Source organism: Oryzias latipes, chromosome 10 (genome assembly GCF_002234675.1).
Source record: "Oryzias latipes chromosome 10, ASM223467v1".
In the NCBI taxonomy this organism is placed as follows: domain Eukaryota; kingdom Metazoa; phylum Chordata; class Actinopteri; order Beloniformes; family Adrianichthyidae; genus Oryzias; species Oryzias latipes.
In genome coordinates, this window is record NC_019868.2 from 27114581 (window position 1) to 27130825 (window position 16245).

Consider the following 16245-nt stretch of genomic DNA (forward strand, 5'->3'; position numbering starts at 1 on the left):
GGTCTGACCCCATCCCGGCGTCTTTACCCCACAGCGGCCAGCATGCCAGGGAGCGGCCGACCGCTTGCTTTCTTCGGGACAGCAGCTCGGACGCGGGTTTCACAGCAGACTCTGAGAGCAACAGGCTGCAGGCATGAGGGTGGGAGCTGCAGCCTTGGCTGGGGGGATGTTTGGGGTCGTGGGGACCCTCTGTTTCTTCCTGGCCTTTGGTACAGACTACTGGCTGGTAGCCAGTGACGACTGCGGATCTTACACCTCTCAAAGTCTGACTGTGGACAACGACGCGAATAAGACTGAGGTGAGACGTGTGAAAGCCATCGCCACAAAAAGGACTGGAGTGGAACCTGATCGGTGTTTGTGTACACAGAGGCGTGTGATCCACAACAGTCTATGATATTAAAAGATTTACTTAACTAGTGCTGTATTCAGAGAAAAAACATCTCACTATTGCTACTGGAGTTCCCCCTTGATCATTTTAAACTTAATCCTTTTTTTCCAGGTTGTGTGTCTGCTCTGAAAGGATCCCGTCTTTTTGTTTTCCAGAGGATTTAGAACACTTTAAAGTCGTTTGAAACGACTTGTTGTGATCATTCAGATCATTCTTTGCATTTTACACATGTCTGACAACCAACGCCCAACAGAGGACAGACCTGGACTTACAGTCTGTCCACCGGGGTGTCTTCTGTTGTTGACTTGGCCATATCAGATCATTATTGTGTGTTCTTTGATGCCACCAGGAATACCAGGAAACAGTATTTAACTCCTGAAGTGGCTGCAAGTTTTATTGATATTTTTAAGCAAACTCCTGTTCAGATTTTACCTGCACCCTGTGATTTCATTGCTGATCATTTTAATAACAGACTTCAGTCTTCCATAGATGCAGTGGCTCCATTCGAGACAAAAACATTAAGAAGCACTCCTAAAATCCCATGGAAAACTGATGTCATTTAGCGTCAGAACTGCAGGAGAGCAGAGAGGAGATACAGGAAGACGAAATTAACAATTTAAAAGAAGAACTTTAAATCTACAATAACTCACTTGAACGGGCCAGAACTTGATATTTTTCAAAAATCATTTCAGAAAATAAAAATAACCCAAATGTTCTTTTTTTAAAACAATTGATATTTTAATAAACAGATTTCAACAAGTCCTCCCTCCATGCAATCATCTAATGCTGCATGTGAGGACTTTGCAGAACACTTCATGGGTAAAATCAATGCTATAAGATCAAACATTTCATGTGTGCAATACACTGATCTTAACAGACCTCCAGCATTGTTTTTACCAGAAGAAACACTGGGGAGTTTTTGTCCTGGTTGATGCGGAGATGCTTGGTCGAGTTCTATCCCAAGTAAACACTACAACCTCCCTTTAGATCCCATTCCCACTTCACTTTTTCAAAAATTTCATGGATTCTTTGAGTCAGAGCTTTTAAAAATAGTTAACTGCTCTCTTCAGACGGGGGTCTTCCCCTCTGCCTGTAAGACGGCGGTGGTGAGGCCCCTTCTGAAGAAGAGTCATTATACCCCGAAAACTCTGGATAACTACAGACCCGTATCCAACTTACCATTTTTAAGTAAAATTATAGAAAAAAGTGTCGCTACTCAACTACATTTTTCAGTTTTTAATTATCCAATACATTTTAGAAAAGTATCAGTCTGGTTTAGGACAAACCATAGTACAGAGACGGCTCTTTTAAAGATCGTTAATGATCTTAGATTAAACTATGACTCACAGAAACTTTCTGTTCTGGTGCTGCTGGATCTTAGTGCCGCTTTTGATACAGTAGATCACCAGATTTTATTAGACAGACTTAAGGGTTTAGTGGGCCTCTCTGGAAATGTTCTTAAGTGGTTTTACTCTTACTTTACAGGTCAACACTTTAATGCAAGTATGGATACGTGGGGTTCCCCAGGGGTCGATTTTAGGCCCAATAATTTTTCATTTATATATGTTGCCTCATCAGGAGATACGGCGTTAACCGTTAACAGAATGTGTTACGGTTAGATCAAGCTTGGGGATGGAATTCTCTCTCGTTGGCCTTAGATCTCACACAGACACCCACACGCTAGCACACCCCCACACCCACACGCACACACACCCACACCCGCACACCCGCACACCCCCACACACCCCCACACACCCACACCCACCCACACCCACACCCACACCCACACCCACACCCACACCCACACCCACACCCACACCCACACCCACACCCACACCCACACACACACACACACACACACACACACACACACACACACACACACACACACACACACACACACACACACACACACACACACACACACACACACACACACACACACACACACACACACACACACACACACACACACACACACACACACACACTTTATGTGTTAGTATTGGTAGCTGTCTGTGTTTGTCAGATCTGTTTTTTCAAGTGTTTGTTGTTTTGTTTTGTGTTGTTTTGTTGTCTCACTTAAATAAATAAATAAGATATTAAAAAAAAGAAAAGGAGATACAGCGTTGACTTTCACAGCTATGCTGATGATACACAGCTTTACATCGCCGTGTCCCCTGATGACCTTGAACCTGTCAACACTCTTTTAAACTGTATTTTAGATATAAAGTCATGGATGGCGGAAATTTTCTTACTGCTCAACCAGGACAAAACTGAAGTTCTAATCATCGGTTCTGAAGACAAGAGAGATGATTTTACCTCATCTTAATTATTATAAACCTTCTCAATGTGTTAGAAACCTGGGCGTACTTTTTGACTCCGAGTTAAATTTTATCCCACATATCAAAAATGTCGTAAAGACAGGATTTTATCATCTCAAAAACATTGCCAGAGTCCGCCCGTTCCTCTCTCTTGCCAGCACAGAGGTGCTGATGCATGCTTTTATTTTTAGTCGTTTAGAGTATTGTAATGCTCTGCTCTCTGGTTTATCCAGAAAGTCTATTTCAAATCTACAGCTATTGCAGAACTCAGCGGCTCGAGTTCTGACGAGGACCAGAGGGCGGGAACACATTACACAGGTTTTAAAATCGCTGCATTGGATCCCTGTGCGTTTCAGGATTGATTTTAAAATTCTTTTAATGGTTTATAAATGTTTATAATGGTTTATAAATGGGCCTTCTTATTTAAATGCTGTTCTTTTAAACTATGAGCCCTTGCGGACCCTTAGGTCCTCCGGTGCTGGCCTCTTAGTTGTTCCTAAGGTGAGGACCAAAACTTATGGTGAGGCTTCGTTCTGCCATTACGGTCCTCGCCTGTGGATTGGCCTGCCGGAGAACCTCAGGGCCGCAGAGACTGTAGAAGTTTTTAAGAAGAGGCTCAAGACCCACCTGTTTAATTTAGCTTTTAATTTGATTTTAACTGCTAATTTATTCTTTTAGTTTTAGTATAGGCTATTTTATATATTTATTTTCATTTTATGCATCTTATTCTCAATTTTATGCTTTTATATGCATCTTATGTCTTTAATTTTAGTATCTTATCGTGATTTTAGCCCCAGTGTTTCTTGTGAGGATCTTTTCCTCCAGGGCTTGCCGGCTAGGCCGGTGGTTGTTGCCGCGGTTGTCGCCCTTGCTGGGGCGGCTGGAGTTTAACTTTGCAGCTTCACGGCTGTGAAGTGGACCCCCTTGCTGTCCCAGTCTGGGTGGGCGCTGTGGCGATGCTCCCATGGCCAAGCTGGCTCCTGGTATGTAGAGATTCCCAAAGAGCCAAGCCTTACATTTATCTATTTATTTTTTTAGAAGCTACATAGTCATTCATTGTACGTGGGGGTCATGGGTCATATGTTTTAACGGAGGGGAGTGGGAAGGGTAAAGGGTGGGTTAAGCTTTTACTGTAATATTGTGTTTTTTTTGTTTTTAATGTTAAAGCGCTTTGCGCTGTGCAATGAATCAGAAGCGCCATCTTAACAATAAAGCTTAATTTGATTTGATTTGATTTCAACCAAGGGTGTCCAAATGTTTTGCAAAGAGGGGTGAAAATGGATGAGGGCCAACCAATAGGCCTGCAATCTTTAAACCTTTATAATAACAAAAAATGCAAATGACCTATTTAATGAAATGGGAAACACTTTCATTTCTTTACCTATAATTGAAAAAAAAAGCATTTTTTTAATTACTGTCAGTTTCTGATTTGAAGACCAGAAATAAAATAAAGATAAATTTTGTCTGAAAAAAAAAACTTTAATTAAATCTGGGTCCATATGAAATGTTAAACTTCTAAATTAAAGCATGTGAGCAGATAAATAACACAAAGAAGTTATTATATTTTGATCTCAATGTGTTTTTTGGGGAAAAGCATAAGCATTTGGGTCAAAGAAATACAATTTTTTTTACAATACATGCTTCTTTTAAGACATAATATTTCCAATTGTCAGAGGAATATATCTAAATATGTTTATTGTTGATTTCAAGATTTAATTTTGTTTTTAAAATATTTTTTCAAGGTAAAAGCATCTTGTGTTCTGTATTTTTTACTTCCTGTTAAGAACCCTTTTTCCAGTCATGGTGTCAAATAAAGAACGCAGTTTTACTAAATTTAGCAGCGAGCTTTATTTAATTGGATCCAGACTGAAAGAGAGAATTCAACAACTGTGACATAAATACGCAGTGAAGGAAAGATGGCAGATCTTAATGGGATTGGAAAACTAGCAGATAAAAATGACCCAAGCCAGATCAGAACTATGCTACAGCATCACCACACTACATTCTTTTGATACTCAGAAAGATTTAAAACTTTGTTTTTAGACATTCAAGATATTTTATCTGGTTTAAAGTTGTTGTTTTAACTTTTTTTTTGTGCTGCACTCTTACAGGCTTTTCTCAAAATCAACATTTTCTGTCTCATTAGAAGGATCTAGAAATGAAGGGGTTATTAAAATAAGTCAAAATCTTTTTGCTCCATATTACTGGCTATAGAAAATTTTGATTTAAGACTAAAAAAAAAAAAAACACCCCAAATTTGATTAATTTTTTGTTCGATTTTAGGATGTTATTTTAAAGTTCAAAAAAATTTGGCAAGTTCATCGTCCGTATTTTGAAAACTATATTTATGTTTTAAGAATACTTTTAGAGTAATTGAGATGGGTCAATTTTTTCCAAGGTCACTCATTATTTTATTCGCACTTTACTCTAAAATGACGATCAGAATAAACTACACTTAGGTACAAGCCTCAAAAAGTACAAACAATTGTACCCATAATGGGCCGTATGACATATAATTTTAACAGTTAACTTTTTTATTTTCCTACTTTTGAGTGCTGGTGCAGAATTTCTAGATTAAAAATGACTGTTTGAAAAGATGATTTTACTGCTTTGTGATTTTCCTCTAAGGATTTGTGGTCTTTTCTCCAATTTTTAGGGCCAACTTTATTGCAGTGTGAAAAACGTTACTGTCTGTAGATCTTTTTAAATATTCAACTTTGCAGAATCATTGGTTTCATGGATAATTTATAGTAATGCTGGTTTGTGAGAAGCACAGGAGAAATACTTCAGAAATGCGACTTTGGGGAGCAGCACATTTCGTTTACCTCTTTTTTTTCTTTTTAAATGGGACACAATAGACTTCCATAGATTACTTGAGCCCCTTGTGTGATGTTATTTTAACAGCACACATTCTGCAACTCAGATCAGAGCAATCTGTACACTTTTGGGATTTTATGAACACTTTGACAGAAATACAAAATCTTATTTTTGCCCCAGACTTCCAATTATGTTTCCTCTGTTTGCTTCTGAAAGAAAAAAAAACATACCCACACTTCATCTAAAGTTATGGAAATCATGAGATTCAAATAGTTTTTGTGATCTCACCTGTCAAAAAACGAGAATATTTGCACAGAGACGATCAGTGGTTTAGTTTTTAACAATTTAAATAATCAGCAAAGTCCATCTTTGCACAAACCTCATTTGACCAATTACAATCGCTGACCTCTATGATTAAAAAAAAGGCTCAAATAAATTCAGTTTTTGGCCATTAGGTGTCACTGTTCTACAGCTTGCTGCCAGCCAATGTTTACACTGCAAACTCAAATTACATTGCTGTCCCCCTTTTTAGTACTTTTTATGTTTTAATGTATAATTTGCTTGAAAGAACAAGCTAATCTTGATTCCCTACAAACATTTCAAGTTCCTTTTCTCCTAAAATGTCATATCAACACTCTTAATTCCGTCAAAGCTTTTCCGGAGACTTTAAAAAATGGAGTCAGATTGAGAAAGGCCTTTAATCTCCAACCTCCACTTGTGTAAAACTGCACCAAGCACACTGCAATGAGTACCTTTTGCAGCATCACAGACCCTTTGGTGTCTTCGTTTCAAATTCAAGATCATTTAAGTTGTTTTATTCAAAGTCATCCTCCTGACAAGTGAGTGGCACTCGGCACTCCCCAATAGTTTCCCATGTAAAACGCTCAGCAGGCCTCAGTCAGAACCATGTGTGATGCTGCTGCAGCTGTAGACGTGTTGACAAGCCTGAGAATAAGAAACGTTTGACTGTCGTCTTCTCTGATGCACGTTTGCGCCCCTCTTAGATGGCGTCTGAAGAAGTCGTCACTGCCTCGCCGTCTTCCCTCACTCTGCTCCACGAAGGATTTTTCTGGCGCTGCGCGTTTCAGATGGAGCCCTCAGCACACGCCGTCCTGACCACTTTCTTGAGTATGTGAGCTAAAACACGGGCTGTCTGGCTGCTCCACGCAGTCCTGACTGACTACACGCCCCACAGGAACGTGTGTTGTAAAAATAGACACTGACAGGTTTTATTTTACGACTTTTACCTTTTATTTTTCTCTTTACAACTAGCAAATCAGCCGAAATCCAAGTTGTGTGTCCATGGTTACCTCTTCCCCCTACCTGTGGCTCTGGGACCGATTCCTCATCCAAATTATGACGCAACTGCAGGTGAGCCCTCACACACGAGATCTTCACATTGTTCAGCAACCTCTGAGGAATTTTCAAGCAGGTCAAATAGAAAATGATCGCCACTTCCTGACTGTGTGAAACGTCAAAGATCAGAATTTCTGCCAAACTTGTAAAAAAACAAAACAAAAAAAAAACATCTGCTACATGACGGAGGTAAAGGAAAGGAAACTTTTTAAATTCTTGATTTCTCTTGATTGTTTAATGAAAGTTTGAGTTGTTCTAAATATTGTAAGGACATGTTTATTTCTATGAATATTTATGTTTTTGAGCATCGGTTTGTGACAAAAAAATTTCATACATCAAAAGAGCAAACATAAGATGTGCTAATAATCATTATTTAAAAATGAAATGATTTCATCATTTGCATAGAATAGAACAGGGGTGGACAAACTTTTAGGCTCGTGGGCCACAAGGGGTTCAAAAATGTGACAGAAGGGCCGGACCAGGTTCAGACCCATGGAGTGTTTTGTTGATCCACTTTATAAGTGTGAGAAATAACCTGGGCCAAAACACTAAAAATTTGGACAAAAAAATGAACGTTTTGGAGGAGTTATTACAAGATTTGTGGCTTTCGTTCTCATATTAGTGCCAATTGGACCGATAGGTTCCGTCAGGCAAGAACTTAAATTTAGAGAAATGTTGTGTTTATGTGCTGTTGGGAAAATGCAAATCCAATTCAGAAGATTTAGGAAAATCAGAAAACCAACAACTTCCACCACCACATGAATGCAGAGTACATTTTTGCACCTGAAAGATCAATTTATTTGTAGTGCACCAGAATCACAGGGAAAGTAAAACATAACAAGGATAATTTGTCCCAGCTGAGCCACATTAAATAGCTTAATGGGCTGCATTTGGCCCCCGGAATAGAACATGGACATGCATTTCAAAATGCCTTGACTGGTGTCAGTGAAATCTCATGCAAAGCTTAGATGTTTGTGTACGGAAGAGGATTAGGACCATGGAGAAGAAAAAAAAAGGGCATAGAAAATTCTGACTTTAATCTCTGAATTCTGACTTTTTTCTCTGAATTCTGACAATTCTTTAATCTAAGAATTCTGACTTTAATCTCAGATTTAGTTCTGAGAAAAAGTCAGAATTCTGAGATTAAAGAATACTAACTTTAATCTCTGATTTCTGACTTTAATCTCTGAATTCTGGTTTATTCTTAAATCTACAATTTCTGACTTTAATCTCAATGTCAGAGTTCCAAGATTAAAAAATTCTGACTTTAATCTCTGAATTCTGGTTTATTTCTCAGAATTCTGACAGAATTCTTTAATCTAAAAATTCTGACTTTAACCTCAGATTTAGTTCTGAGAAAAAAGTCATAATTCCAAGATGAAAGAATTCTGATTTATTTCTAAGAGTTCTGACTTTTTCTCAGAATTCTGACAGAATTCTTAAATCTACAAATTCTGACTTTAATCTCAAAGTCAGAATTTTCTATGCCCTCTTTTTTTCTTTCTCCATGGTCCTAATCCTCTTCCATATTCCATAGTTGTGCGTCTCTCCCTCAGTGTTTCGTGGTTTTTGGACCGTGCTGGTAATCCTCGGGCTGGTTTCTGCCCTGACTGGAGGCTTCTTCCTGGTGTGTGGCGTTCCTTTCATCAGCCACAAACTCTACAAGCTGGGTGGAGCCTTCCTCATCAGTGCTGGTAAATTTAAAGACAGCAGCGTGTTTCTGTGGAGCGTTTGTGGTGTGAAACGGGCAGCAGCGTGAAAAACATGAATGTTTGGCCATAAACATGTGTTGCAGCCGTGGCGTCTGTCAGCTGTTCACGCCGCTCCCACCATGAAACACAGATGCTTCTCTGCAGAGAAGATCTGCCCTTTTCCATACAAACAAGCTTCTCTTTGTGTTTGGACAGCCTGCTTGTTCCTGTCCACGCTCCTGCTGTACGTTCTGTGGATGGAGGCGGTGGACGTGGCCCGCTACATCCTGCAGGAGAGGGGAGAGTCGTGTCCACACGCAGAGGTTTCAGTGCTCTACGGCCCCTCCTTCATGGCGGCGGCAGCCGGCGTCCCTCTGGTGCTCGTCTCTGGGTTGGTGTTCATGCTGGTGGGCCGAGCGCTGAGTGGCAGCAAATGAGTCACTCCTGCAGCCAGCGGGAGAGCAGACCAAGCTTTTTACTTCCTTCACTGGAACTCGCCACGCACTTACAGGACGTGAAGTTCCTGTCAAAATAATTTCATCGTTCACAGAAATTAATCTTTAAAAAATACATAAGCAAAAACAATATAAGTTGTCAGTTAAACAAAAGACAGAATGATATAGCATAGATTTGTGTAAAAATGAAATGAAAGATGAATACATTTTTTTTAAGTAGGTATTTTCTCTTGTCGACAATAAAACCTAAGGTCAAGACCATTGGCTGTAATTGAGGACTGGACTGAGTGAGTCTGACATAGAAAATGGCTCTTCTGGCTCCAATAAAATTAAGTCATTTCGGTCACCATTTTTCAACGATACGGGTGTCGCCATGTTGGAACCAGAAATGGTCAGTGATTAATCTGAGTTAGTCTAAGGCCATGTCCGAATTCCTTCACTACTCGCTATGTAGTGCACTATATAGTGTGTTTGTCATTTTCTAGTGCTGTCCGAATCTACAACTCCAAGAAGTTCCCAGAAGTTTACTCACTGGATTAGCAAAAAAAGACTACAATGCCCTGTGTTTGAACAGTTTTTCGTCTTAAAAAATGCATTCAATTTTCTATGGGTTTTTTTTGGTATACCATCCATATATTCATCATCAGAACACAGTGGATTCATAAATAGTCTTTGTAAAATCTGATTTATTATTGTTATTTCTAAAATCTTGTTTAGTATTTATTAGTTTTTTCTTTGCAAAATCTGTGACATAATCTGTGACATATTTGCCGTTTAAAAATAAATAGTTTTTTAGTAGTTGGGGATTAGTCAAGGAATTTGATCATATCGCCAAAATCTGTCAAAGGTTTCAAACGTTCAACTTCCTACTTTTATTGAGGTCAGTTTATAATTTACATAGTTTGCAATAAAGACAAATATGAAAAAATAGAATTATCAAGAACATGTTAAAAGGGTATCAGAGCAAGAATGATTATTCTGGCAAACAGAATGACTGAGTAATAACAGCTTCTCGATGGGATTTTGGCTTCTTGGGGTCTGCAGGGACTTCCTGTTTGGAAGGTGAGGGAGGGAGGGGGGGTCACTCAGTCCAGTTCTCATGTTCAGTCAACGGATTTGAAGATATGCTTCTTCAAGTGGGCCAGTCCACCTTCAGGAACACTCGAGGAGCTGCAGCCTTGGTTGCAGTCCTGTGATCCTAGGATCTGCATTGTCTTAGGGGGCGGAGCCATGCAGGGCCACATGGTTACGAAAAACACTTTATAAAACAACGCCAGAAACCATGATAGCAGAACAACTTCATACGGAGTTTATAGCAAAAATACACTTTGGACACACGTCAAATTTTCCTTCACTTGTTTTGGTAAAGGATCATCAGCAAGAGGGAGGAGGCGGGGGAGAGACAGTTGTCTAGGAGGGACGGTTGTGGGTGGAGCTAAAGGATGGATTAGAGGGGTGTGCTGAGGGGGCGGGGCAGCTTTGGGAAATGAACAGCTGTTTTTGGGGTTGGTGCGCTCCATGTCGACCACCTGCCTCTTTCAAACCGATTTATGTCTCACCCTTTTGTTTTTCTTGTCCCACACAATTCTATTTCACTTTTATCAGAAAAAATAGTCTGGGGAAAAATGTTAAAACACATTTGTTTCATTGTTCTCCTGTCTGTTTTAACCAGTTTAAATGATGTGATGTGAAAAACATTTTGCTTTTTTTTCAGTGTATGCAGCAATAAAGACACAATTAAACCATAAGACCAGCAGTTTTGTTTATTCTAACAGTTTTTCCTTTGCAATCACAGTACTGTGTTTGATTTTAGCAGCTTTTTATAAAATAAATAAATAAATAAAAACCAAAAACTCTTCCAAAATTACTGTTAAAGACAAAGTGGAAGCATATATTTATTTTTGACTTTTTTTCCCACTTTTCCTCACCATTTATCTTTTTAATTTATTTTAATTTGTCTGCTTCGTATCAAATTAAACTTTATCAAGCACTTTTCATTTAACAGTGATGCAAACTGCTTTACAGGCTTAAAACAATTTAAGGAAATCATAAAGACACGTTAAGCATCTTTTTTTCCTAAATATTTCAACATTTCAGAACAAATGATTATAATGTAAATACTGTAAGCATCTCATGCAGTACAAATAAAGTTACATTTCCCGGACTTCCAAACTTTAGGGATGTATAGATTTATGAGGAAGTGTACAACTAATGTGATGAATCTGTATCAAACATATATTTTCTGACTGTTTTGGCAGTAATGTGGGCATTTCTTGAACGGTTTCTCAATATTTGGACTATATTCTCATTAATAATGTATTTTTATTAAGCATTTTTTAATCTCTAACCTTTATAATTAGTTTATTTCAATTCAAATACATTTTCTATTAAAATCAATATATTTCTATTTATCCAGGAGTTGTTTTAGTTTCCACGAATAATAGTTGTGCTAAAATTTACACAAAATTGTGAGAGAATTTGTTGTTTGTCTGTCACCAAAACCATCAAAGGAAGATTGAAAGTTTGTTTTAAAGAATTTACCATAAAGGTAACTTTTTGTTTAATTTGTGACATAAGTTAATCAGTTCAGTGTGCTTTTGATCCAGAAACAGCTGGAAAACAGAAAGGAAATTAAACCTGACTATCAATCCAACTGCAAAAAGCAAAACAGCCATTTGCAGCAACATTGGTCCTTTTACACTGATAAACTTTGAAGTTCTCAGTCTGAAATGTCACCAAAAGTCACATCATACCACAACATAAATGTTTGTCATCAGTTGTGACAACTTCCCATTTAATCCAGCTGTTGCAGATGGTCGGCTTTCAGAAAAGAAAATCCTGTTCAGGCTGTAAAACTGTTGCTTAATACTCAATACATTTTTTGTTTGAGAGGCGTTTGCTCAGGATTTTCTCAAACGTGAATCAAAGTCTTAACCTGAGTTTAACAGTGATGCCCAAACCCACCGGGCACAAAATGTCCATTGGATAACCAATATACATCCAAAGAGGCTGGACACCTCAGACAACTTTATTTTGTTTCGCTTTTAGAATCAGAATAATTTCTTGTCACTGTGCATGGTAATACAAGGAAACTGTAGCAGCCTTGGAGTGGTGAAAATAAAATAAAATAAAAATACAGTAAATCACATCTAATCAAATCAAAAGTATGTGCAATATGTACAGAAACAATTAAATACAGTGTGAACAAAATAGAATTAGTTGAGTTGCAATGAGCGCAGCATAATAAATATTGTGGACTATTGCACAGAGACCCGGTTATTGCACACATGTGTAGCAGTCAGCAGTTTAGTGTTTGTAAAACAGTCAGAGAGGGTTGTCGTTTGTGGAAGTATTTAACTTTTCTGGAAAAGGCTTTCCACAAGGTTGAGGAGTGTTCATAGGAATTTTTGTCCATTCTTCCAAAAGCGTGCTGGTGAGGTCACACACTGATGATGGTGGAGAAGTCCTGGCTCTCGGGTCAGGACTCGGTGCAGGCCAATCAAATTCATCCAGACCAGACTTTGCCATCCATGTCTTTTTGGAGCTTGCTTTGTGCACTGGTGCACAGTCATGTTGGAAGAGGAAGGGGCCCGGTCCAAACTGATCCCACAAGGTTGGGAGCATGGAATTGTCCAAAAAGTTTTGTGTCCTGACGTTCTCAGAGTTCCTTTCACTGGAACTAAGGGGCCAAGCCCAAATTTCAAAAAAAGCCCACACCATAATTAATCCTCCACCAAATTTTACACTCTGGCACAATGCGGTCTGAAATGAACCGTTCTCCTGGCAACCTCCAAACCCAGACTCGTCCATCAGATTGCCAAGATGGAAAAATGTGATCCATCACTCCAGAGAAGGCATCTCCACTGCTCCAGTCCAGTGGCGGCGTGCTTTACACCACGGCATCCGATTGCACTTAGAGATGTGTGGCTTGGATGCAACTGCTCGGCCATAGAAACCCATTCCATGAAGCCCTCTGTGTACTGTACTCTGGTTAATCTGAAGGTCACATGATGTTTGGAGCTCTGTAGCAACTGACTGTGCAGAAAGTGGGCGACCTCTTTGCACAATGAGCTCAGCATCCGCTGACCCCTTTCCGTCAGTTTACGCAGTCTACCATTTGGTGGCTGAGTTGCTGTTGTTCCCAAATGCTGATCTCCTGAGAGTGACCCATTCTTTCCCAAATGTTTGTGAAAACAGTCTTGAGTGCTTGATTTTATACACCTGCGGCCAGGCCGAGTGATTAGGACACCTGATTAGGACATTCTGATCATTTGGATGGGTTAGCGAATGCTTTTGGTCATATAGTGCAGTGTTTTTCAACCAGTGTGCCGTGGGAGATGGTCAAGTGTGCCATGGGAAATTGCCCTCATTAACTGATCTAAAAACATTGTCCATCTCCAGGATTTCAGCTCTGTGTTCATCCAAACAGGCCCTGATAAAACACTGAGGAGTTAGGAATATAAAAGATCATAAAATACTTTTTCTTTGCGTTTATTTTATTTTATTGATGACATTTTGATAAGGTACCGCGATTCAGCTGCACCTTCGGCTGTATTTTGGAAACGGCCCGTCCCTTTAACTGTCTCCACCAATCATCCCTGGGGGCTTAATCACATGTCATCAGTCTGACCAATCAGAAGTGGTTAAAGTCTTCACTTCCTTGTCCCGATTTAGCTCGTAAAGTCGCTCAGTTCTAACAAAAAATACCAGCTAAAGCTCGTCTTTAGCGGTGTAGCTTCCCACAGAATCCGGTATCAGACCGTGGAACAAGTGAACAAAACAATGAAGCTCCGAAAACCGATCTCCGGCCGTTTAATGCACTACATCTCCCATGATGCATTGGGTTGTGAGAGTGACAGCGCATACGGAGATCTGTTGTTAAACGTCTTGAAACCAACGAACACACATCAAACTGTTTTTAAATATTTTAACTTATCCTTTATTGCATCTTTTAGAAAAAAAACAGCTGCAGTTTCCAGCTTTTTCTGTAACAATTATCTCAAAAATGCATGTGAGATTGTGGAGGGGCTGTAGATCAATACAGACTATGAGTTTCTCCTTTTTTTTTAAATTTTTGGATGCTGGTGTGCCGCGGGATTTTTTTTAAGGTTAAAGTGTGCCGTGGCTCAGAAAAGGTTGAAAAACACTGATATAGTGTATCTGCACATAGAGGTCTCCTACACATCTGCTTGTAGCCATCAAACCTTGGGATATATTTAGCTGTCCATTAAAATCCTTAAATCACCAGATATAAAATAAACTGCAACTTTACCTTCAGTCAATCATCAGAACTTGCTGAATCCACCCAACTTGCACATTTTACACAAAAAACAAAGTAAAATCATGACAACGCACATTGAACAGTCACTTTCACCAAAGTAATCCCATTTTTAAACCCCATCATATTCTCCTCCAGCATTCTAGGTCTTCTCGTACGCGTCTTTACTAATACTGTCCTCTATTCCATTGTTGAAAATTTGCAAGATGGCCTCTGAAGCAGTGGTTTCCAACCTTTTTCGGGCCACAGACTGGTTTCAAAGTCAGACAATATTTTAACAAACTTGCCTGAACGAGGCTGAAGTGAGCGTCCAGTTTGTCGGGGTTCTTTTTAGCCTCCAGTTCCCCAAACATTGGAAGGGACTGATTATCTTTATCCTTGGTAAAATATCTGCAACTGGTTTAAACTTTATTTCTACACTAGATTTTGTGTAGAAACCATAAACAAAAATGCATAAAGATTTTCTCTTAACCCACAAAGTAGAAGTTTGAAAAAAAAATAAGACGCCAACTTGACTTAAGATGCAACGCACAATTTATTCTAACTATGATCATGAATGTGAATCCGCTGTTTGAACAACTTTATTAGCAGCATCCTCGTAATATTAGAAAGCTGGTTGCTGAATATTGTGCGTTATTGTTGTGGTCTGTGGAACCAACTGTCACAATAAATCCATATTTGGAGATTTTGATCTGTTAAAAGCAGCTTTTTCTTTAAGGTCAAAGGCTCTTCTGTTTTTTCATTGTCTCGTTTCTGTGAAAATAAACCTTTCTAACAAGTTTGTTTTTTGTTAATTTGGGGTTTCAATTTAGCGTTCGGAACACTAACGGAAGCATTTATGACCGAGCGACTTGACGTGCTTAAAGACTCAGTCAGGTGTAGTCAATTAAACTTCCTTCAGAATCAGATTGTAAATAAAACGGGTCAAATATATGGTGTCCTTTTCCTCATTTGACCAACTGTCCCACAAACCGTTACTCGTCCACAGAGGGTTGGAAGCCACTGCTTTAGAGCGCAAAAAACTACCATAAATGTGCCTTCTAATTTATTCTTCCTGTTATTTAATCACACTATTTAACACAAACCCTACTGGAGAAAAATGGCAGCTTGTTTACAAGGCATGATGGGATTAGCCGTGGGAAAGTCGTCTGCAAGAGATCCTATCGGCTTTGTCCAATGGGCCCTCAGGACGTCTATTGGATGCATAATGCATGTCTAGAAATAGCCATGATTTAGATTTTTAATCATAAAATAATAATGTCATTCTGCTTTTAGAGCAAAGTTGGTTTTTTGACTCTGTTTTATAAAAAGCTGACAGTAAAATCTTGATGAAATGTAAAAAAGAAAAGTCCTCATGCAGCCTCTGCATTGATTACAGTTGTGTATTTGGTTTTTGCAGTAAATCCATTAAGGTGGCAGAGGCCCCCCGAGCAGCCAACAGAGGGCCCTCCAGCCCTCTTTTTGAGAAAAGTCCAACTTTCCCATGCATGGATGGGACAGGAGCGCCAAATATGTAGATGCGGTTGGGGAGAAAGGGGAGGACAGTGAGGGGGAATTACGGGAAGGGAAAGGAAGCAATTACCAAAGCTCAAACCGGGCCTTGTTCAGTGACTGCAGCTCTGCTTAATCATCGCTAATTAACTCTTTTGTCTCCTCCTGTCATCCTCCACAACAGAAACACAGCATCACTTCATTTAAGGAAGCCGTGATCTTGCACTTCAAGTGCCAGCAATTATGGTGTTATTATAAAGAAATGGTTAACATGATAATAAAGTAATAAACGTTTTGAAAATGAGCCCTGACAGACCCCCACCGGCTTCTTTGTAGGCTTTTTTTTTTTCCTTTTTAAAGCATATTTCTTTGCTGTTTGGCCGGATGTAACCCATATATGTTTGATCTTGTTAGACAGAAAACAGCAGGAATTGGTCCCGTGCTG

The 16245-nt window shown here is 39.2% G+C and overlaps 1 protein-coding gene across 1 annotated transcript; it reads left to right on the forward strand.

Moving 5' to 3' along the window:
• Positions 1-13: 13 nt before the first annotated feature.
• LOC101164410 (transmembrane protein 182) lies at positions 14-10779 on the forward strand. The gene is made up of 5 exons (XM_004073657.3): positions 14-298; positions 6534-6657; positions 6802-6900; positions 8442-8579; positions 8793-10779. Exons 1-5 carry the CDS (start codon positions 134-136, stop codon positions 9011-9013), a joined length of 747 nt encoding a protein of 248 aa, XP_004073705.1. The 5' UTR covers positions 14-133; the 3' UTR covers positions 9014-10779.
• Positions 10780-16245: the final 5466 nt, after the last annotated feature.

Bases quoted from the DNA above. Each gene is read 5' to 3' on its own strand.
- LOC101164410 (XM_004073657.3), top strand. From the start codon at position 134: ATGAGGGTGGGAGCTGCAGCCTTGGCTGGGGGGATGTTTGGGGTCGTG. The intron at 299-6,533 runs GTGAGACGTGTG...CGCCCCTCTTAG, and splicing joins ACGACGCGAATAAGACTGAG to ATGGCGTCTGAAGAAGTCGT. The intron at 6,658-6,801 runs GTATGTGAGCTA...CTTTACAACTAG, and splicing joins CGTCCTGACCACTTTCTTGA to CAAATCAGCCGAAATCCAAG.